Source organism: Staurois parvus, unplaced genomic scaffold, assembly GCF_062004578.1.
Source record: "Staurois parvus isolate SC_StPar_1 unplaced genomic scaffold, SC_StPar_1.0 ptg000544l, whole genome shotgun sequence".
Taxonomy (NCBI): Eukaryota; Metazoa; Chordata; class Amphibia; order Anura; family Ranidae; genus Staurois; species Staurois parvus.
This window is the reverse complement of record NW_028318340.1, coordinates 6,463,104-6,487,303: the sequence shown is the minus strand read 5'-3', so window position 1 is coordinate 6,487,303 and position 24,200 is coordinate 6,463,104. Positions and strand designations below refer to the sequence as shown.

The following is a 24,200-nucleotide window of genomic DNA, read 5'->3' as shown; positions in this document are numbered from 1 at the left end:
AATATATTTGCATGATAATAGCTGCACATATCACAGTCCAAGTAATACACTTTTCTGGATGGGTATGCACCTGGTCTAATATCCAGGGATTAATAAAATGTATAACTACTTTTAGATATAACTATTCTTTAAAAAAGGAATATCATCATTCAATAAAGTTATCTTGTAGGATGGAATAATAGTATGTTATTCTGGTACATGCCTCTTCAGATCATTAGAAACCGGAGGTTATCAGATGTCACCAATAAAAACTGAAACTGCCCAGATTGACGTGATGGGCAGCACAGTGGCTAAGCATTTAGCACTTCTTCCTGAAAGCACTAGGGTCGTTTGTTTCGAATCCCATCCACAGCACCACCTGCCTGGAGTTTGCATGTTCTCCCTGTGCGGCTTTCCTCCCACACTCCAACTACATGCTGGTAGGTTAATTGGCTCCTGTCTAAATTGGCCCTAGTATATGAATGTGAAAGTCTTTAGATTACACACCCCTTGAGGGCTAGGGACTTATGTGAATGTACAATATATTATTATGATTACACAAGATTTATATAGCGTCAACAGTTTACGCAAATATATGTAAAGCGCTGCATAATATGACGGCACTATACAAGTACCTGTAATAAATACATTTACAGCTAGTTGGATTTATGGTCTCAAATGAAATATGATCCAATAAATCCATGGGGGATGAACAATTTTAAATTGTTTTTAAACCATTGTGTGTGTGATGCATTTATTGTGACATTATTTGCAGTATTTTATGAATGTCTGTCACTTTGCACTCTCCTATCATTATGTGCCTTATTAGTATAGGAGCACTGCAGCACAACCGACTATCTTCTTGTGTTGTTTCTGCCTCTTTTTCTTTATTATTTATACTGGATTTTAAATAATTTAATGAAGCATTAATGGATACAAAGTTGCATTGATTATTGTGTTATAGATCATTCTGGAGTTTAGCTTTAAGGAAGAGTGATGGACGAGGCATGAAGGGAAGTAACAGGTGACCATGGGTGGAAAAAACAACAAAGGATGGATAGAGTAATATTTACACTCAGCAGAAGAACACCCCCAATTAACATACTTCTTGCTTGCCAGAGTTATACAGTATGTACACGATTGTAAGATCTCACAAGTAAGGCCCCCTAATCGTCGGCTTGAGTTGTATCACAACTATACTGTCTCCATTTATTTTGTAAAGGGCTTCTCAAACTGTTGTTGCTATATAAATCTTAGATATAATAATAAGAATGAACTGCGAAATATGTATTGAACAGTATAATTGAAGTATTACAAAACCCACAACAGTAAAATTAGTCTGTATATAAAGTAAAGCATGCTTGTATATACTCACTGTGGAGCCTAAGGAGTAATTCTCTGCAATGTGTAAAAAGGATGTTTGATCCTGTCTATTCTGATCCTCCCCTTCTTCCATATTCCCCAATCTATCTGCTTTTAGAATAGAGGCCTAGGGGGCACTCTGCACATGCTCAGTTTGTGATCAGCACAGGGCCAAACAGCGCTATCTGAACAGAAGGTCAGGGGTTATGCAGCCTCATAAGTCAGTCAGAGGAAAATTAAAATCCTTCTACAAGATTAACCAGTGCTAAGCCAAACACTGATAAAAGTCCCAAGACTACATACTGCTGATGAGAAAAGGTATTTAGCAGTTTATGTTTACTGAAATAATTACATTTCCATGTTCTGTGTATTGTAGAAGACTGGATATAGTGAATGCAGGGTCCTGGGTTTAGTAACACTTTAGGCCAGTGGTCTCCAAACTGTGGCTGAGGGCTGAATGCGGCCCTTTGCTTGCCTTTATCCAGCCCTTGGGGCACTATTCCCTCCACTGACACCAAAATGGGGCAGAATTCCTGCCACTGACACCATTAATGGGGTACTATTCTTTTCACAGACACCAATGATAGGGCATTGTTACCAATGCCAGGACTTTTTCTACTCCTACTAGCCGCAGTCTGGCCCTTCTAAAGTCTGAAGGACAGCAAACTGGTTCTTTGTTTAGAAAGTTTAGAGACCCCTGCTTTAGGCATTAGCACCTGTTGGTCTTTTTTCAATCCTATTATGCTGTTATGTGGTTGTGAGTACTGACTGCCAACAAGAAGAGCAATTCTGAACTTTTTCAGTTTACAGATCGATCTGCCAGTTTTCAGCTTTGAATATGTAGGCCATGGTTTAGGTAAAATTGAACATTGGGCAAACCATATTTTTGGAACAACTGAACACATCAGATTTGAATAAATACTGCACCTAGGTGGATATGTACACACCAGCAACAACCAAACCACTAAAGTGGGCACAGACCATTCGTTGAGAGCGAAGCACATCCTACATTGTAGGTACCTTTCATGTTTCCCTTGCTCCATGATCAGTTAAATTAACATTACAATAGTGGGTATCCACAACCTTCCAACTGAATGTGTTGAAATAATTTAATGAATCGCATGCGTCAATGAAAGGCAAAAACCACAAAAGTCATAAATATGTAAATGCAATAACAATATACAGTCATGGCCAAAAATATCGGCACCCCTGCATTTTTGGCAGATAATGCACCACTTTGCCCAGAAAACTGTTGCATATTTATTTCTGTTGCTTGTAGTGGTATGACACAAAAATGTGGAGAAACAATAATCCAAATGACACATTTCACACAAAACCCTCAAAATGGACTGGACAAAATTTCTGGCACCCTCAATTTCATATTTGGTAGCACACACCTTGGAAAAAATAACTGAAATCAATTGTTTCCTATAACCATCAATGAGTTTCTTCCACCTCGCTACTGGAATTTTGGGCCACTCTTCTTTTGCCAACTGCTCCAGGTCTCTTAGATTGGAAGGGTTCCTTTTCCCAGTTACTGTTTTGAGATCTCTCCATAGGTGCTTAATGGGATTGAGATCTGGACTCATTGCTGGCCAGTTCCGTACTCTCCAGCACTTTGTCCTAAACAATTTCTGGGTGCTTTTTGCCATGTGCTTTGGGTCACTGTCCTGCTGTAAATCCCATGACCTCTGATGGAGACCCAACTTTCCAACACTGGGCCCTTTATAACACCCCAGAATTATTTCTTTGGTAGTCTGAAGATTTCATAATGCCATGCACATAGTCAAGACATCCAGTGCCTGAAGAAGCAAAGCAACCCCAAAACATCAGTGAATCTGCACCATTTTTGACTGTAGGGACTGTATTCTTTTCTTTAAAGGCCTCATTGCTTTTTCTGAAAACAGTAGAATGAGGGGCTTTACCAAAAAGATGTAATTTTGTTTTGTCTGTCCCCAGCACATTTTCCCAAAAGGATTTTGGCTTCCTTAAGTACGTTTTGGCAAACTCCAATCTGGTTTTTTTATGTTTCTGTATCAGCAGTGAGGTCCTCCTGGCTCTCCTAGCATAGCGTCCCTTTTCATTCAGATGGCATATAGTGCGAACTGATACAGTTGTACCCTGTACCTGAAGGTCAACTTGAATTTGTCTGGACGTTGATCGAGATTCTTTATCCACCATTCAAACAATCCTTCGTTGCAATCTTTGATCAGGCTTCTCTTTCGTCCACATCAAGGGAGATTAGTTACAGTGCCATGGGATGTAAACTTCTTGACAATATTGTGCACAGTGGACACAGGAACATTAAGGTCTGTTAATTGATAGATGAGTTTAATTACAAATTACAGGAGCATCACAAACTTGGAATTCATATTATTTCTTACAATTTTGAGAAGGTGCCGATAATTTTGTCAAGTCCATTTTGGGTTGTTTGCATGGAATGTGTCAGATTTGGCTTTTTGTTTCTCATTTTTTTTGTGTCATACCAATACAAACAAAAGAAATAAACATGAGAACGCCTAAACAATTGTAACTGCAACTATTGTCTGGGTGAAGTGGTGCATTATCTGACAGAAATGCTAGGGTGCCAATATTTCTGGCCATGACTGTACTTTTATTGGATTGTTGTTTTGGATGCAGTTTTGAAGAAAAACTTACAGTCCCTAAAATTTTGGTCCTATAGGAAGAACAAAAGCTTGTCTCTATTATGATTCTGCTTTCAAAGGCTGCCATACATGGCTTGATTTACTCTTGTTCTGCCAAAGGGCTGACTGAAAAAAAAAAAACAACTGATTCCACCATTCATGGTCACAGCTAGACAGAGAATCTCCACTACCAGCTATTGTATTCAGGCACCCAAGGTTGCAGAAATAATCAAACAGTGATGGCATCAAATAACATTCAGTCACTGATTGGCCAATAGACTTTCACCTGGCTCAGTTATTTTTAAATCGACATTTGTTGAGCCAGGGGGTGCTTACCAATTCAGGTGAATTTAGCCGAAATTTGAGCTGTCTATGGGGAGTGGAACTTCACTCTCTCAGTCAACATTGACTATTTTTAGTCCTTATGCTGCTAGCATTAGTAAATAGATAGGAAGGTAGGTATATTAGGTTTATTTGTTCTGAACTTTTTTTTTTACATATCTTCAGTCACTTCCTGGTTTCCATGCCTAGGAAAATGATGTCTTACATCCCAGGAGTCTACAAGAAGGGAGGAGGGCTTTCTCAGCTAAGCATACCCTCCTGCCTGTATGTCTGAGCTAAGGGCAGATGGATTTCAGATTACAGCAAGTACATTTATCTGCCCCACTTAAGATGACCACTGCTAGAAATGCTAGAGGGGTGTTTTCTCAGCAAAATAAAGCATGAAGACTTGGATGGATGGGAGAGTTTGCTTTGAATATTACAAATTAATTAAGTAGCATTTTTGGTTTGTGCTGCTGAGATGCAGTGTAGTTCCCCTTTAAGGGTTCCAGACAGCAAACCTATCCCTGTGCAAAATGTGTTTATATCCAGAAGTGCACTTTCTCTGATCTGTTTGAAACACCTACAGTAAGTATCTTCTATATGTCTACTGCCCCAGTAACTTACCAGCTATAGAGAGAACAGCATCAAAGGCATCATCACGGTATGGCAGCTGAAGTCCATCACACACCATTACTTCATAATTCCGGTTTCTTGCAGCTTCTGCCAGTGGTAAGCAATAATCAGATCCTATTTTAAAAGTCTGATTGTTGATATGCAGATATTTCCCATTTCCACAGCCTGAAATCAATGCAAAATCCATTACTGTACTGGGCATGTTTCATATGAAATAAATGTTATATTTGGTTACTGGAAAACTGCAGTGTGCATAGGTTTTTGGGTAAAGTGGACCTGAGTTTAAATTGGTTCTAAAGGCAGGACATTTTTTACCAAGTGGATGTAAACCCTTACATATATCTAGTGAAATGGCTGGCCTTGGGTGATACACAGAGATGAAACAAATCCTCCTACATAAGTTATCTGTTTATCTGCAGTCTTCTCTTCTCTACCTTCGTTTAAAGGGCTGAATTTATAAAGCTGTTTGAGAGTTTAGTAAAGAGTGGTCAGAGCTGAAATTACACTCTGCAGCGCTCAGTGAGGAGAGCTCTGGGAGCTGATTGGAGGGGAGAGACACACCCTCTCCACGCAGCTCACAGGAACAGAGCTGAGGCTGCCAATCTTCTGGAGGTCCATCCACTGTCATCATTTTCTCTTGGTGTCAGGAAAACTTGTCAGAAATAATTCATACTGATGGCAGAGGAACTAACAGAAATTACACTTATTGAGACAAGTACACACTTTAGAGGGATATGCTTTGTTCAAATTTCACGTCTAAGAATTACAACCACTTGAATGCATTCCCTGCATCAAGGTAATAAATGTCCTAGTATTTGTGTCACTCCCTCACCTCCCTAAATACTTACCTTACCCCAGTCCTATCTTGATCCGGCGCTGTGACAGAGTGCAGCAGAGTTGCTCTCCCCACTCAGTGAGAGCAGCGGGAGCCATTGTCTCCTGCAGGTGTCAATCAAATCCTGTAAGGGGGAGGGGCAGGGCCGAGCCGTGCTGTGGGTATCCATAGACCCACACAGCTCTGCTTGGGAGTGAGCCTGCAGCTCCATATAAAGCAGCTTCCTCTGGTGGTGCACCGAGAAGCTGGTAACGCCAGGGGTTCCCAGAGCAGGTAAGTAAAACATGTATTATTTTAGGAAAAAAAAAAAAACAACTTTACAATCCCTTTAGGCAGAACTCCAGGCATTCAAATTTCCATCTTTTTCTATTTAGAATTTGGAATGATACATTTACATTTTGGGACAAATTTGCTCATTACCTTTGCAAGTCCTGATTTGATGTTTGCAGTGATACAATCTATCCGTGCTTCATTACTTCTCATTGACAACAATACACTGCCCATTAGACTCGCATCCCATTTCAAACATTGTTCATAGAGATTACAACACAATGCTACTGAGCCATTTAGGGCTCTCTCTAGTGTCCAATCTACAATTCTATATTTATTACAATAACAAAAATATAGAAAAGCAAGCATGTAATATTATACAGGTGAAACTCGAAAAATTAGAATATCGTGCAAAAGTTCATTTATTTCAGTAATGCAACTTAAAAGGTGAAACTAATATATGAGATAGACACATTACATGCAAAGCAAGATAGTTCAAGCTGTGATTTGTCATAATTGTGATGATTATGGCTTACAGCTCATGAAAACCCCAAATCCACAATCTCAGAAAATTAGAATATTACATGCAATCAATAAAGCAAGGATTGTACATAGAACAATATCGGACCTCTGAAAAGTATAAGCATGCATATGTACTCAGTACTTGGTTTGGGCTCCTTTTGCAGCAATTACTGCCTCAATGCGGCGTGGCATGGAAGCTATCAGCCTGTGGCACTGCTGAGGTGTTACGGAAGACCAGGATGCTTCAATAGCGGCCTTCAGCTCTTCTGCATTGTTCGGTCTCTTGTCTCTCATCTTTCTCTTGGCAATGCCCCACAGATTCTCTATGAGGTTCAGGTCAGGCGAGTTTGCTGGCCAATCAAGCAAAGTAATTCCATGGTCATTGAACCAGGTTTTGGTGCTTTTGGCAGTGTGGGTAGGTGCAAATTCCTGCTGGAAAATGAAGTCAGCATCCCCATAAAGCTCGTCTGTGGAAGGAAGCATGAAGTGCTCCAAAGTCTCCTGGTAGATGGCTGCGTTGACCATGGACCTAATGAAGCACAGTGGACCAACACCAGCAGATGACATGGCTCCCCAAATCAACACAGACTGGAAACTTCACACTGGACTTCAAGCATCTTGCAGTGTGTGCCTCTCCATTCTTCCTCCATACTTTGGGTCCTTGGTTTCCAAATGAGATGCAAAAGTTACTCTCATCAGAAAAGAGGACTTTGGGCCACTGAGTGACAGACCAGGTCTGTTTTTCTTTAGCCCAGGTAAGATGCTTCTGACGTTGTTGGTTGTTCAGGAGCAACTTGACAAGAAGAATACGACATTTGAAGCCCATGTCCAGGATTCGTCTGTGTGTGTGATGGCTCTTGATGCACTGACTCCAGCCTCAGTCCACTCCTTGTGAAAGTCCCCAACACTTTTGAATTGCCTTTTCCTGACAATCCTCTCCAGGCTGTGGTCATCCCTGCTGCTTGTGCACCTTTTTCTTTCACACTTTTCCCTTCCACATAACTTTCTATTAATGTGCTTTGATACAGCACTTTGGGAACATCCAACTTCATTTGCAATTACCTTTTGAGGCTTTCCCTCCTTATGGAGGGTGTCAATGATGGTTTTCTGTACAACTGTCAGGTCAGCAGTCTTTCCCATGTTTGTGATTCATACTGAACCAGACTGAGAGACCGTTTAAAGGCTCAGGAACCCTTTGCAGGTGTTATGGCTTAATTAGCTGATTAGAGTGGGACACTTTGAGCCTAGAATATTGCACCTTTTCACAATATTCTCATTTTCTGAGATTGTGGATTTGGGGTTTTCATGAGCTGTAAGCCATAATCATCACAATTATGACAAATCACAGCTTGAACTATCTTGCTTTGCATGTAATGAGTCTATCTCATATATTAGTTTCACCTTTTAAGTTGCATTACTGAAATAAATAAACTTTTGCATGATATTCTAATTTTTCGAGTTTCACTTGTAAATATCTTCTGTAGTTTGTACATATTTTAATTGGTGTTCCTATTCTGACGAAATGTTAAAAGAGAAGAATGGGCTTTTTAAAAATAAAAATTATATTTACTTTGGTGGATGCAGCATTGGTCCAATGCTGCACCTGTCATCTGCCACTTCTAAGACTGAGAATTAAGCAAAGACCGCTGATCGCTCAGTTCTCAGATTTCACTGAGCAGAGAGCTGCTGACTAACAGTCACCGACTCTCTGCTCTGCCCCTCCAGCACTCACCGATGCATCAAGCTTGGGAGGGGTGGGAGCAGCTGCCTCAGTCACCCATCAGTGTAGCTGAGGGAATGTGCCAACTGCTGGTATAGGCATCTGGGTGGATTCTGACTTTAAAGTCAGGATCTTTCCTAAGCCTGCATTGGTTGAGTGAAGTCAGCTCACAGCGGCTTCTTTCAGCAGAAAACGGGTCACAGGAGTGAAGAACAAAGTGCACCCTATAATCCATAGAAGAAGTAGGGCCCAAAAAGCTTGGCCATACTTCCCCTTTAATGTTGTTGTTTGGAATTCAGAGCTCACAGTAGTGAAAGCTGCTAGTTCCGAGACCACTCCTGGTCTAATTGAACAATTGTGAAGCAAATGACATGGTGAACACATGAGGTTTGTAAGTAAACAAACCTGGCAGGCAAAAATTGTAAGCTATTCCCCTAGCTTCTCCTACTCTTTCATAAAAGAAATACAGTGTGAAATCTGCACTAGCCTGGTGACTACATTTCCTATTATAAAGGTTGGAAACATCGTACCTCTAAGTAGGTCTTCTTTTTAGGTTCCATTTGTTTTAAAGCTGTAATAAAGTCCACTTTGTGACTTGTACCTATAATGAGGCTTACCTGTAAGTACAATGAATATCTCCAAAATGTGTACCGTTTAGGAGATATTCACATTTGTAGCGAAGTCTCCAGCACACGCACACTGCATGTATGGCAAACTGGAGTATGCCGTCCATTGAAAGTTCTGTGCGACAGTGACATCATCGCAGCCCAGCCATCCAGACGGCCGGAGTTCGCAAACTCAGACGGAAGACTGGGTGAAGATGGAAGCTCCAACAACAGTGACAGCACACCTCTGGAGGGTTTCATTTTGAGGTCTGAAGTCTGTCATAATGTATAATGGCTTAAAAACCACCCAACAAGGGCCCGCTTTTCTTTTTAATCAAAGACTTTACTACTGTTTTAAGTTAAATCAACCAAACGACACCACTTTTTAGTAAAAAAAAAACAACTTTATTTTTATATACTGTAGGCTTCTGACATTTTCTTCCATCCATTGATGTACCAGTTTGACAGATACCCATATACGCTTACCTGACACAGACTGCTTGTATCATTCAAATAATTACAACCTTCAGCCTCTAATTTCACTCTTTTGATTCTTCAGCAAGAGGAAAATTAAAAGGCTATGTATTTAAATGAGTCATTACTGCTAATTGTTAGCAGCAATTGTTTTCCCTTGAATTGGAATCAAATTACTGTTGCCAGGCTGTGTGTAATTTTGCTGAAAATGTTTCTGATAAATTCTAGCCATACAAGAGAACAGAAAGCCTATTATTCAAAGTATAATACGTGTTTACGTTCACAAATAATGATTGCATTGAAATGTAAACTTTATCCTTTGGCATTGTATTAGCAAAGTGGAACAAGATTCGTTTGCTTAATTGGTATATTGTTTTCACGTGAAATATGTAAATTCTGGCCTGCATCCATATTTCTCCATGAGCTAGAAAGATTTCTGAAATTCAAAGTCTTATTTTTAACAACAAATTGGAGAGATCGTCCATGAGAAAATTAAAAATAAAATAAACAGTAGCCCACTTTCATAAACTACAGTATATGCCCAAAATATGAGGACACACCTGTAAATTATTGGGTTCAGGCATTGCCAGTGAAAGGTATGGTTAATGTTACAACGTACAAAGACATTTTAGGCAATTGTGCATTTTGAGCCTTGTGGTAACAGTTTGAGGAAGGCCCCTGTTTGTTTTAGCTTGGCTGTGCCAGTGTACACAAACCAGCTCCATAAAGACGTGGCTTGATGAGGTATGGATGAACTGGGGTGACTTGCACAGAGCCCTGACCTCAACCCTGTTGAATACACTAGGGATGAATTGAAACAGCAATTTCATGTCAGATCTTCGGTGATGCTTCTTTGAAGCTTTAATGAAGCTTGGCAAATGCTCTCTGTGTGTTGATTTTCTATGTGTTTTAAAGGGGCTCAGAAAAACCCTAGCTCAGTAGTACCCCCAGCTCAGTACTATGCTGGCTTAGCAGATACCCAGCTGATTAGTATTCCCATTCAGCAGATCCCCAGATCATTAGTACCCACAGTTCTGCTGATTCCCTGTTCAGTAGTACCCCCAGCTCTACTGATGCCCCACTCAGTGGTAACCCCTATCTCTGCAGATCCCCCTCAGTAGTAAAACCCAGCTCTGCTGATCCCCTTCTCCATAGTAACCCACAGCACTACTGATCCTCTTGTTTGCTGGTCCTCCTCTCTCTCCAGTCACTGCTCACCTCCTGCTATATTGATCTCATGCTGCTTATCACGTGTTGAATCTGATAGTTTCTTCCATTCCATTGGAAATAGTTTGAAACACCAAGAAAGTGATATAGGGTATAATTTTTGAAGAAACGCAAACACAGCAGCATGAACAGAACTGTAAGATAACCATTTTATTTAGTGAGAAGTGCTTTGATTGGCATTCGCAGTGCTTTAAAAAATAAATAAATAAATAAAAGTGTGCCAAATGCCACATTTTAAAGCAAGTGTAAACAAGGCCTAACAGTGACTTTATACTACCTAGGGGAGGTTATCAAACAGATTTTGCTCACTCTCCATCCCAACACCCTCCCTGGAGGTCTTAGACACCCAGGAGGGACAGGTAAACCTGGGTCACATAATAGGGGATCAGACAGGGAGGGACAGCACCTTCCTCAGCAAGCAGAAGTGATCTGTTGGCTTTTCTGTTTCAATATTTTTATTAAGAAAGTTTTGTTTTAAGAATACAACAAGCTCAAGATATGCACATGCAGGAGCAGAGCAGAACAATAACACATAAACAGATAAATCCAGCTGATTGTATTAGTCAAATAACGAAATGTCCAATGACATCAAGGAGGGATGGCAAAAAGCCGAACCAAATATTAGCAGCAGTAATCCACCATATTACCAGAAAAAGAAGAGGAAAGAAAAAAGGTTAGAAGAAAGGAAAAAGAAAAAAAAAAAAAAAAAGGGAGGAATCAGAAAGAAAACATGGAGGAAAGAGAAACTAGAAGAATCACGGATCCAGGGCTAGCACAGGCAGCGACTATAAGAGGCCATAACTAGTAGGAGGCAGGGATGGCAAGGAATAATGTATCCAAGGTTCCCAAACCTTAAGGAATCTCAGATGAGAATCATGAAGAATGCTAGACATCTGTTCACTGATCAACATAGCATTCAGTCGGGTCTTCACCCCCTGGAAGACAACCAAAGGGGTTCTCCAAGCTTGAGCTATAGTATGTTTGGCTGAAATAAATAGGTAGGATGCCAATTTCTGCTGAGATCTAGACAGGCCCAAAATTGGGCAATGCAGGAGGGCCACCCTTGCATCCCTACGGACCATAATATGAAATAGCGTTTGTAGCAAACCAAAAACCCTAGACCAGAAGTTTATCAATTGAGGGCACGACCAGCAGATGTGCAAGATGTCCCCACGTAGACCACAGTTCCGGAAACACCCATCTCCACCAGTTGGATTAAAGCGAGCAGTCCGAGCCGGGACCCAGTACCTTGTAGGCTACCTCAAGAGTGACTGTATTGAATGAACATTTTGCCACTATCCCCCAGGCCCTACGCCAATCCTCCGTCGCAATCAAGACACCCAGATCTCGCTCCCATTGAGAGACATAAGACAGGGGTGTTAAGGAGGACCTACTGTTAAGGGAGGTATAACTTACAGAAACGAGACCAGGGGACCCTGGGGAATGCTGACAAACGTGCTCAAAGGGCGTTTTGCGGTAAAGGTATGTAGAGGTACAATGGAGGGATAGGACCCAGTGGCACAATTGCAAATACCAATAATATTCCCGTGGCGGGACCCCCCTTGATTCTCAAAGAGACTCTCATTATGGAAACGTACGAGCGCTCAGAAAATCATGTACAATAACAAAGCCATGGGAGGTCCACCAAGAGAAAGAAGGGGGATGTTCTAGGAGTAGTATTTAGAAACATGTGGAACTCCCAAACCTCCCTGTAATCTATGAGTATACAGAATGGCTCTAGGCACTCTGGGACATTTATGAGCCCAAATAAAACTAAGAATCCGGCTTTGCAGTACACAAAGAAAAGACGCAGGGACCTGAATAGGGAGAATGTGGAAAAAGTACAGGGTCTTCGGCAAGATAGTCATCTTGACAGCATGTATCCGGCCAATCCATGATAAAGAAGGAAACTGCCAAGAATGAAGCAGGGAAATAACAAAGCGCATTAAGGGGTAATAATTAGCTGAAAATTAGGCAGAGTAGGAGGAAGTAAGTGTAACGCCAAGATAAGCCAGAGAATGGGAAGCCCAACGATAGGGAAATTGTGTCTGTAACCGTTCAACCAGGTCAGCAGGGAGCGTAATATTCAATGCCGTGGTTTTAGACAAATTGATGGGAAGGCCAGATATAGTCGAAAAACGGTCCAATATGACCTGGAGATTGGGGAGAGTGATGAGAGGATTGGTTAAAACCAAAAGGGCATCATCCTCATAAAAGTTTGCCTTGTATTGAGTGCCGGGATAGGGGACACCAGAAATATCCGGGTGATTTCAAATGGCTGCAGCTAAAGGTTCAAGAGCGAAAACAAAAAGAGCAGGTGATAATGGGCATCCCTGTCTCGTGCCCCTGAAAATAGAGAAGGATGAGGAAAAAATACCTGCATATTTAACAGAGGCTGAGGGAGACAAAGATAAAGCTGAGATCCAAGCCAGGAATGCATCACCAAACCCCCATCTGGACAGCGTATATGTCAAATATTCCCAAGAAAGTGAATCGAACGCTTTATAAATGTCCAGGGATAAAAGGAACCCTGGTATCCTGCGGCAATGTAAAATATGAATGAGATAGAGGACTTTACGGATGTTAACAGCAGCTTGTCGCCCTGGAACAAAGCCAACCTGATTTCGATGAATAAGTGAGAGTAGATACTTATTAATTCGGGTGCTCAGAACCTTTCCCAAAATCTTCAAGTCCACGTTTAGCAGTGAGATTGGTCTGAAAGCTTGCGGTTCAAAAGCATCTTCAGTTTTCTTAGGGATCATAGTAATATGTGCCTGAAGAGACTCCAAAGAAAGCAGAGAACCCTACTTCAAAGAATTGAAAAAGGCCATCAAATGAGGAACCAGAACGGTGGCAAATGTTTTATAGTAGAGGCCAGAAAACCCACCTGGGCCTGGAGCCTTGGAGGCCTTCAAAGATTTGATGGCTTGGTAGAGTTCAGATTCAGAGCTATCCGCATTCAGGGCATCTCGGGCTGCAATGGATAAAGAGGGTAGGTACAGCTCAGTGAAAAAAACTATCAGCATGTTCAGCGACAAAGATGTTCGGTGTTTGGTAAAGAGAGGACAAAAAAATTCGCAAATCTATGAGTAATCCTCACAAGGTCCGAGGTAAGGCCACTGCCCCTTATTTGGAGTTGAACAGGTTTATGCGTGCGACCAAGCTAATTAAGCTTCTTGGCCAACATTGGCCCCGGTTTATTGGCGCATGTATAAAACCTATGTCTGGCCCAACGTAAGGCCTTCTCAGCTCGTGTAGTGGAGAGAGGATCAAGTTCAGCAGCCACCACATCTCGAGCCTTCCTATCAGCCGTAGTCAGGCAGGCTTTCCAAGTAGCATCCACCACGGCCAATCTCGAGGTCAATTCCAACATCCTCTTCTCTCTGGCCTGTTTCCTGGATGAGACGATCTGAATCAAATGACCCCTAATGGTGGCTTTGTGAGCCTCCCACAGAGAGACGGCAGAGGATACAGAACCCACATTGTCCGTAAAATAGGATTGAATGTGCAAAAGAACCTGGCAGCAAGAAGCCTGAGTGGTGAGCAGGGATTCATTGAGTCTCCACAGAAAAGAGGGCCGAGCCATACCAGAAAGACACAGTGAAAAAACCAATGGGTCATGATCAGACCAGGGTGAGGTCGAGATGACAATCTTTTGAATTATAGATAAATGTTGGAAGAAAATGAAAACACGATCTATTCTACAAAAGCTCAAGTACGGGGCAGAATAAAAAGTGTATTCCCGCGACGTAGGATGCATTTCCCGCCAGACATCAACCAAACCATAAGCTTGCAGCGTATCATGCAATTTAGATTCCGGAGAAAGGTTGTGGCTAGGGGTCCCTCCCGTCGGGTAATAGCGATCGACAAAGGAATTAAAAAGCAACATTCGAATTGCCCAGTAAGAGAATACCACGTTGGTGGTGCGAAATCACATTCAACAAGTGAGCAAAAAATTTGTGTTGAAATCTATTTGGTGCGTAATAACCCATCAGGGTCACCTCCTGGTCCCAAAGGGTACCCCAGAGGAGCAAATACATACCGGTGGGATCAGCTATTTCCAGGTTGCAAGTAAACAGCAGATTGCATCTAAAAGCAATCAACACGCCCCTATGCTTCTCAAAGGCCGAAGCTGAGAAAAAGGTTGGATAATGGTGAGAGAGGTAGCGCGGCGCGGAGGATTGAGAAAACCTTGTCTCCTGCAGACAGACTACGTCCACATCTTGAGATTTAAGATGATGGAACACTTTAGAACGCTTGATCGGAGAATTAAAACCATCGATATTTTGAGAAAAAAATCTTCAAAAGGTTTTAAAGCCATACTGAGTCAAGGGAATTCAGCTGCCAACGTACGCTAGGAATAACAGTCCAATCCTCAAATGCAACCTTACCCAGGGCTGCCCCGGATCTGCGAGAAAATTGAAAAAAAAAAAAACAGACAAGAAACAAAAAGAAAAAATGTACACTCTAAGGTAGTGTAACAAAACCACAATCAGTGGAAATTGCGTCCCAACCGCAAGGACACACATAGGGGGCGGCTCTACCACTGGGCATATGGGTGCATCATAAACAACATAATACAGAAAGAACCTTCATGGGGAGGGTAAGAAAGGGGGAAGGGGAAGGAAAAGAAGGGAAAAAAGGGGAAGGGAGGAGAAAAAAAAAAAAAAGGGGGGGGGGGACATCACAGGCAAAAAGACAACGTCAAGTATGGTACCTTAAGATATGCATAATATGACACCATAATATATAGAGAAAATGTAAACAGGTACACAGACATAATAGAAATGAGGCATTCCCGGGTCACCGTTCGATCGGAAGCCAGCACCAATCATATAAGGCATATGACCATGAGCCAGGAAGGCCCCCGGTATATATAAAAAGGTAAAATAACACCCCCCCCAAAAAAAAACAAACAAAAAAAAAACCTAAGGAGCCGGGGATCCACAGAACGATAAAATTAGCGGAAAACAAGGGGATAGGACACAAAGCTTACAACATATCGCCTACCCCAAAATCAAAAAATTTAAAATTCAACTCAAAATTGCGGGGAACGAGGATCACCACCAGTACAGAGCAGTATTGCATAGAAGAATATTTCAAATTATAAAACTAAAAACAAGCAACATACAAAAACATACGAAAAGTTCGCCCAACAAGGGCCAGTCAAGGTCTCCTTCCCATCAGAAACGCTGAGAATCACAGCAGTGGATCAAACCATCTGCAAAGTGAAAAATCTTACCCATCCAACCGTACTCAACCTGGATCGGGGCAGGAGGATCCGGAAAACGGAGGGGTACTAGGGAGAGAGTGTTTACGGCTGCCCACTTTCTCCCATATACGCCCCAGCTGAGATGAAGGAGGATGGGAACCGGAGGGCCACACCGGGCTGTTGGAGGTATCCCGCGAGGGCAGAAGGTGTAGCGCCTCAAGGGTTGACTTGGCCTCTTCCGGATTGTGGACAACATGGCTCCGACCTTGGTACACGAACGGAAGCTTAAATGGAAAGCCCCATTGGTACTTGATGTGACGGTTCAAGAGGACTGATGTGAAGGGTTTCATCTGTCGACGTTTCTGTATGGTGGACGGTGCCAGATCCGCGAACAGCTGGTACGGATAACCTTGAAAGCAAGGATCCTGCTTGTCTCGCGCAGAGCGGAGGAGCGATTCTTTCGTACGGTAATAGGTGAATTAAATTATGATGTCCCTGGGAGGACCCTCAGACCTCCTTGGACCCAGGGCCCGATGAATGTGATCGAACTCCAAACAGTCTACCCGTATCGCCGGATCCAATTCTAGAAAAAGTGCGTTAGCAGTTGACGTGAGGTCAACGATGGCTTCGAGCAGGCCACGCAGACAAAGATTACCCTGACGGGACCTATTCTCAAAATCTTCCAGGCATAAAAGAGCCGCGTCAAGCTCTCTTCTCAGTTCTGAAAGGTTCTGTTCATGATTTTTGATCACCGTAGCCGCGGCATCCATCTTATCTTCAAGAACATCAGTGCGGCTTCCCAATTTGCGAATTTCCTTGGTGAGATGAGTCGCTAGTCTGGAGGTGGTGGTGTGAAGCTCCTGCTGCAGCATGATCTTGAATCTGGCCAGGAGGTCTGCATCCCGCAAGGGGGGCTGTGGGAGGTCTGCGGCCCGCAAGGAGGGCCGTGGGAGGTCGGCGTCCTGCATAGGGGACTGTGGGAGGTCTGCAGAGTTGTCAAGCAGACTCTCCATGTTCGAGATGGTGTCCCGGCTGCCCGAGGGTAGCGGCGGTATGCGGCAAAAATTGAGGCCGGGGCTTCTGCCGACGAGTAGGCCACATCGGCAGACTGGCTCGGCAAGTGAGCGCTGGAGGCCGCTGATTTTTTTCCCATAGGTGGCGGGGGGATCAGCGGAAGGTGAGGGCAAAGGTGGGGGATAGAACGGGCTCCCCAAGAGGCAGAGAGAAGACCTAATGTGCCCGGCGGTGAAGGAGCGCGGCTTTCAAGCTGCCATTCACCCGCGCTGCTCACGAGCGCCCCCCCGATCTGTTGGCTTTTCAGCCACCCAAATCACTTTTTAGCAGGCAAACAGTAAAAAATATATAAACAAAATCCCAGCTATTGTAAACAATCATGCTAGAGATATAATAGTTATGTCAGTGGCAGCGAAGGGGTTTAAAGTTACATCTAAAATTTTTGGTGAAATTAGTGCAAGGTGTTAGCAAGCGGAACGCAACTGAGCCTATGCAATACGACTGTGCGAAGAGCAGTAATTATGGTCAACATGCAGTAACCCATAGCAATCAATTAGACAATATTTTATTTTGGACTAACTGTACTGAACTAAATTGCCTTTACTGCATGATATAATTCTTCTTTGTATTACCTTTGGATGTCCATACATGTCTGATAAAATGAAAATTTTGTGACAGATTTAAAGCCAAATTTAACCTTTCAGTTTAAAAAGCCACATACAGTCAGGTCCATAAATATTGGGACATCGACACAATTCTAACATTTTTGGCTCTCTACACCTCCACAATGGATTTGAAATGAAACAAACATCTGGTGATGTCTATGCGTTCCAGACTTCAGGCTGTAATTGACTGAAAAGGATTTGCAACCAAGTATTAAAAAGTGAAAGTTTGATTTATGAATATTATTCTGTCCCATTACTTTTGGTCCCTTAACAAGTGGGAGGCACATATGCAAACTGTTGTAATTCCTACACCGTTCACCTGATTTGGATGTAAATACCCTCAAATTAAAGCTGACAGTCTGCAGTTAAAGCACATCTTGTTCGTTTCATTTCAAATCCATTGTGGTGGTGTATAGAGCCAAAAATGTTAGAATTGTGTCGATGTCCCAATATTTATGGACCTGACTGTACATTTCAGGTGCATCAAAGCAAAATGTTTGCAAAATCTTAAGAGTTTTTATTTGAAAAAGTCACATTGTGAATAGAAAATCCTGACCCCTGCCAGCATGCTGCAGAGTTGGACCTTTGTCCTCTGTGTGGCAGGAGTAATCATTTTGCAGAGGTCAAACACACTCCCTGCTGAGTGAGAGCCAGAGTTCTCCAAACATCAGGAAACATGAGCTTTGCCAATTGTGGTACTATATAACTATGACTCAGTTATGGGCATGTCCGACCTCTGCAATGAGACCACAGCTTCCTGGGCAGGGAAAAAAGTTTTTCCATTAAGGTTGTGGCTGCTTTAAGTCGGGGATAGTCAGGATGTAAAATTCACCCAGTTCAGCAGGAACCAGATGAATTTTGATCCATCTATGGGCAGGCTGGTTGTACTGAATTCGATCACTGTCGCTGGCTATAGCCGGAAACGGTGACCATTGTATTCTGGCAGAGGCAAAATCTCCTACTGTCAGAATACAATATCACAGTGGGAGGAGGTCCCCCATCAACACTGACTGTGTTGATGGGGGAATTAAGTGATTTTTTTCAACCCCTGGGACTTTGTTGGTAAGTAATATTACTTTTAGTGTTTTTTCATTGTATTTCTGTTTTGTTGAGTGGTGTATTCTTTGGAAAGAGGAAAAAAAAAAAAAAAGAAGGGGAAAAAGAGAAAAAAAAAAAAAGAAGGGGAAAAAGAGAAAAAAAAAAAAAGAAGGGGAAAAAGAGAAAAAAAAAAAAAGAAGGGGAAAAAGAGAAAAAAAAAAAAAGAAGGGGAAAAAGAGAAAAAAAAAAAAAGAAGGGGAAAAAGAGAAAAAAAAAAAAAAGAAGGGGAAAAAGAGAAAAAAAAAAAAAAAGAAGGGGAAAAAGAGAAAAAAAAAAAAAAAGAAGGGGAAAAAGAGAAAAAAAAAAAAAAAGAAGGGGAAAAAGAGAAAAAAAAAAAAAAAAGAAGGGGAAAAAGAGAAAAAAAAAAAAAAAGAAGGGGAAAAAGAGAAAAAAAAAAAGAAGGGGAAAAAGAGAGGAAAAAAAAGAAGGGGAAAAAGAGAGGAAAAAAAAGAAGGGGAAAAAGAGAAAAAAAAAAAAAGAAGGGGAAAAGAGAAAAAAGGGGAAAAGAGAAAAAAGGGGAAAAGAGAAAAAAAAAAGGGAAAAAGAGAAAAAAAAAAGGGAAAAAGAGAAAAAAAAAAGGGAAAAGAGAAAAAAGGGAAAAAGAGAAAAAAGGAAAAGATGATACTGTAATATTTGCATAATCTATGGCCAGCCTTATAAAGAAAATTAACTGTACGGCACTGAACATTATTTGTTTTGATGCATCTGGAACATAATTAGCAGATTTAAAGGTTCAATTATATAGTAATTGTAAAAGATTATTTTTTTTAAATAACAACAAACATGTTATACTTACCTGCTTTGTGCAGTGGTTTTTCACACAGCAGCCCCGGCCCACCTCTTCTCGAGTGCCCCACTGGTGCTCCTAGCTCTTTTCCCTGCCGAGCGCCCTCATAGCAAGACACTTAATATGGGGGCACTTGCGCGTGCTCGCTCCCATTCCACTGCTCTGTGTGTCCATTCACACACAGAACATGTCTCAGCCCTGTCCCCTGGCTCCCTCTTTACTGGCCATGATTGACAGCAGCAAGAGCCAGTGGCTCTCACTGCTGTCTCTGAGTCAATGAGGAAGCAGAAAGCAGGGAGATCTGCTGCTTTCATGCAGATCATTGGATCAAGATTGGGCTTGGGTGTTTGGGGGGGGGGGGGGCAGTGCATGCAGGTTTTTTTACCTTCATGCATAGAATGCATTAAAATGGTTGTGAAGGCTCAAGGTTTTTACCTTCATGCATTCGATGCATGAAGGTAAAAAACCTTCTGTGTGTAGCAGCCCCCCCCCCACAGGGGCGGACTGACAACTCATGGGGCCCCCGGGCAATAGGGGATCATGGGGCCCCTGTATCCTTGCCCAAACTCAAAAAAGCCTATGAAAAAGGTACCAGGGGCATCTCATGGGGCCCCCTACTGACCCCGGGCCCTCGGGCAGTGCCCGAGTTTCCAAATGGTCAGTCCACCCCTGCCCCCCCCAACACTCACCTGAGCCCTATCACAATCCAGCGATGTCCATGAGAGCTTTGGTTCTACAGGGACTCACACTCCTGATTGGCTGAGGCAGCAGTGGGAGCCATTTATAAAAATGACAAATCGTACCACATGTGTTCAGATGCCATGTATTTTTAATGGCACCTAAAACGCAGTGAGTTTCTAGCACGATAAATCATGTAAACTTCATTGTGCGAAGCTTGTTGCTGCGAAAGAAGCTCTTGAGTCTTTTTGAGCAATTAGCATCACGGGATGCAGTTTGCTGGGATTTATTGCACGCCAATCATGGCAGACTCGCACCCATGTTTAGGTGCCACTGAAAATGAATGACACCTGAACAAGCGTGGTGCGATTTGTCAATTTTACAGAGCGTTTTGGGACCATGGGCAGAAACAGAGCCTAAATCAACTCCAATGAGTAATTCAGACAGTTGGAGATTTTTCCCATTGTTGAACATCTACCCCAAGCAAAACCCGATCCTTCAACTCCTAGGTAAAGACAAAGACTGTGGAATCTGAAATGTTGTGTGCGCCATTGTTAGGCCTTGTGCACACTGGGCTTAAAAAAATTCTACTTTTGTAGGCCTTTGACATTTTTTTCAGCCTGTAAAAGCATCTCTGCATTAGCCTGTGTTTCCACGCACACATAGGTGTTTACAGACATATTAGAAGTGGAACAGACTGAACAAAAAAACTGAACAAAAAAAACAAAAAGCAAAAAAAAAAAAAAAAATATCACTAGTGCGTTCAGGAGAGGAGTGTTTGGAAATGTTTAATGCATTTTAGACATTAATGCTTTCTAATGGGCAGAATAAATTCTGGCTAATAGAATGTATTAATGGCAAATGCACGAACTTTCATAAGAGTGTGTGCAAAACGCACCTTTGGCTATGTTTTTTAAGCTGCTTTTTTTCTGCAAGAAGCAAAGGAGTCCAAGGGAGAAAAAAACATCCAGTGTGAATGAGGCCTCAGGATTGGGGCAGGAAGGGAAGGAGATGGGAAGGGGGTGAGTATTGCATCAGGTTGTGGTGCTCAAGGACCATCTAGATAGATATTTCCCTTCCTCTGGTCAGTCTAATTCTGCTGTGACCAGCTAGGTGCCAGAAATATAAATATTAAAACGAATTAAGTAGTACATAGGAACGTGATTAATTGTATGATTTCAGAAATACATGAGTTAATCCCTACAGTGCTATGGCAACTAGTAATGAAATGAAAATCTTTTCATTAAGGCACTTACCAATATCAGCCACCAGACTTCCTGGCTCCTGAGCTAATAGGAACTCTTGTACCTTTGGCCAGGCCTTGTACCGTTTGTCATTGAAGTAAGGAGCAATCTTCTCATATACTTTATGAACATGCTGTCTTTCCAGGTGGCTTGCCTCCTTTTCCATCGCTCCTCTCACACCGTCACTGAACAGATGAAATGGCCTAAAGCGACATAGAATATTCTATCAACGCAAAACTTTGACAGGTGGGATAGCCATCTATGATTTATAAATAAGCAGCATCTGGTCAGCTTATATAGTGTCTATTACCCTCTGTGACACACAAACCTTGTGAACCTCAAGAAATTACAGAATAAAGCCTTCCTTATGATCAAGTATTTATTTCAGGTACTTATATAGCGCCGTCAATTTACGCAGCACTTTACATATATATTGTACATTCACATCAGTCCCTAACCCTCAAGGGGTGTACAATCTAAGGTCCCTAACTCACATTCATATACAAGGGCCAATTTAGACAGGAGCCAATTAACCTACCAGCATGTCTTTGGAATGTGGGAGGAAACTGGAGTACCCGGAGGAAACCCACGCAGGCACAGGGAGAACATGCAAACTCCAGGCAGGAGGTGCTGTGGCTGGGATTCGAACCAACGACCCGAGTACTGCCAGGCGGAAGTGCTAACCATTTAGCCACTGTGCTGCCCAATATGTATGTATTAGATTATTATTATTATTATTATTATTATTATTAGATCACCCCCCGCACTCAGTGCCGCACCCACTCCAGATCACCCCCCCCGCACTCAGTGCCGCACCCACTCCTGACCACCCCACCGCACACAGTGCCGCACCCACTCCTGACCACCTCACCGCACACAGTGCAGCACCCACTCCTGACCACCCCACCGCACACAGTGCAGCACCCACTCCTGACCACCCCACCGCACACAGTGCAGCACCCACTCCTGACCACCCCACCGCACACAGTGCAGCACCCACTCCTGACCACCCCAGCACTCAGTGTTGCACCCACTCCTGACCACCCCAGCACTCAGTGCTGCACCCACTCCTGACCACCCCAGCACTCAGTGCTGCACCCACTCCTGACCACCCCAGCACTCAGTGCTGCACCCACTCCTGACCACCCCAGCACTCAGTGCTGCACCCACTCCTGACCCCCCTCCCGCACCCAATCCTGACTCCCCGCACTCAGTGCTGCATCCACTCCTAACCTCCCCCCGCACTCAGTGCCGCACCCACTCCTGACCTCCCCTTCTGCACCCAATCATGACCCCCCTACATTCAGTGCCGCACCCACTCCTGACCCCCCTCACCACACTCAGTGCTGCACCCACTCCTGACCCCCCTTCTGCACCCACTCCTGACCCCCCTCCCGCACTCTCAGTGTCTCACCCACTCCTGACCTCCCCCCGCACGCACTCCTGAACCCCTGCACTCTGTGCCTCATGCTCTCCTGACCACTTCTATACTCTCAGTTCCCAGGTGGATCAGATAGATTATGATTGGTCAGAGCCGGCACAGAGCTCCCACCACTATGATCCATCCTGGAAGTGCTGCAGAGAGAAGGAGGAGAGCAGGGATTTCAAATCCCTGAACCTCTGCACCAGTGGTGTGGGCACTGACAGACCACCCACAGAGGTAAGTACAGTAGGGACCTGGAGGTTGGGGCTTGGGAGGATGTAGGGCAGGGGTGTCAAACTCAATTTCATAGCAGGCTGCATCAGCACTATGGCCGGTTGTATCTATATAAATGTATCTACTGTTTATCATATTAAATAATTGCCTCTACATTCGAGGCTCCGCATCTGTGAAGGGCAGGTGCAAACCGGCATGGAGCCCACTCACTCCTGTAGCAGATGATGCAAATCTGAAAAGGAGGGTCACACAGCTCTGGTATCATTCGTAGGGAACATTATTGGAGACGATTCAGACAGAATGTTCTGCCATGGTGTTCTGTCTGAGCAGTCTCCAGTAAGGTTTCTTGGGGATGATACCAGCGGTGTACAACACTCCTTTACAACTGGCATAGAACTGTATTATTGTTGTTGTATTATTCTCATAAAAATGATAAAGCAGGTGTCCAATGCACCCCAACCCAATTACATCAGCTGTCAGGAGCCCCCCCCACCAGAAGTCAAGAGTCCCCCACCCACCCTTACATCACAATGCACCCCCTTACCTTGTGCTGCTGCCGAAAAGAAGCTGGGGCAGAGCTGGAAAGCAAAAAGCACAGAATCTGGCAGGGGAGTTCTGTCCTCTCTGATGCCGACTGCTGAGACAAGGTGCAAGGGGCAAAGACGAGGGGGGTGCCACACCTGCAGAAGTGCGAGGGCCACATGAAATGGTCTGGAGGGCCAGATTCAGGCCTTGTGTTTGACATATGTGCTGTAGGGTCACCATTTAATTTTTTTTCTGTAAAACGTTTAAGTGTAGGTAAAAATAAAAAATCAGCACAAGGAACGGTACTTACATTTGATCAGATGTGTCCCTTGTACTGGTACTGGCTATCATAGTTGAAATCCTCTGTTCCCTTCTCATATCAACTATGCCTGGTCTTTCTGTCTCCCCCAATTCATAGAAGCTGTGCTATATAGCTTCTATGAATGAAAAGCGATCTATGAATGAAGGACGGGTCCCTCCTCAATTCACAGAGCACTTTTCATTAATGGAAGCAATAGTACGGCTTATATGACTGGGGGAGGGGACAGAAAGGATGGGCATAGTTGGCATTCTTGAGGAGTGCCTGTGACAGGTTCAGTGCTTGTATTACCTCTGCAGCCCCAGAAATTTATGACTTCTGCAGAGGACTTCAGATTTCAACCCAAGACTGCCAAAATCAGCACAAAGTATGCTTCTAATTAAATGTAAGTAATGTCCCTTATCC

At 43.1% G+C, this 24,200-nt stretch overlaps 1 protein-coding gene across 1 annotated transcript in view; it reads right to left on the bottom strand.

The window, feature by feature from the left end:
- LOC149451248 (putative tRNA methyltransferase 9B) overlaps window positions 1-21,490 on the bottom strand; it is a 29,304-nt gene extending 7,814 nt beyond the window's left edge. Inside the window, exons 1-2 of the mRNA XM_089690804.1 lie at window positions 21,307-21,490; window positions 4,935-5,108 (exon numbers count right to left, since the gene is read on the bottom strand). Of these exons, the coding sequence (XP_089546930.1) occupies window positions 4,935-5,108; window positions 21,307-21,460 (328 nt within the window). The 5' untranslated portion in view covers window positions 21,461-21,490. The remainder of the gene's footprint in view (window positions 1-4,934; window positions 5,109-21,306) is intronic.
- Window positions 21,491-24,200: the final 2,710 nt, after the last annotated feature.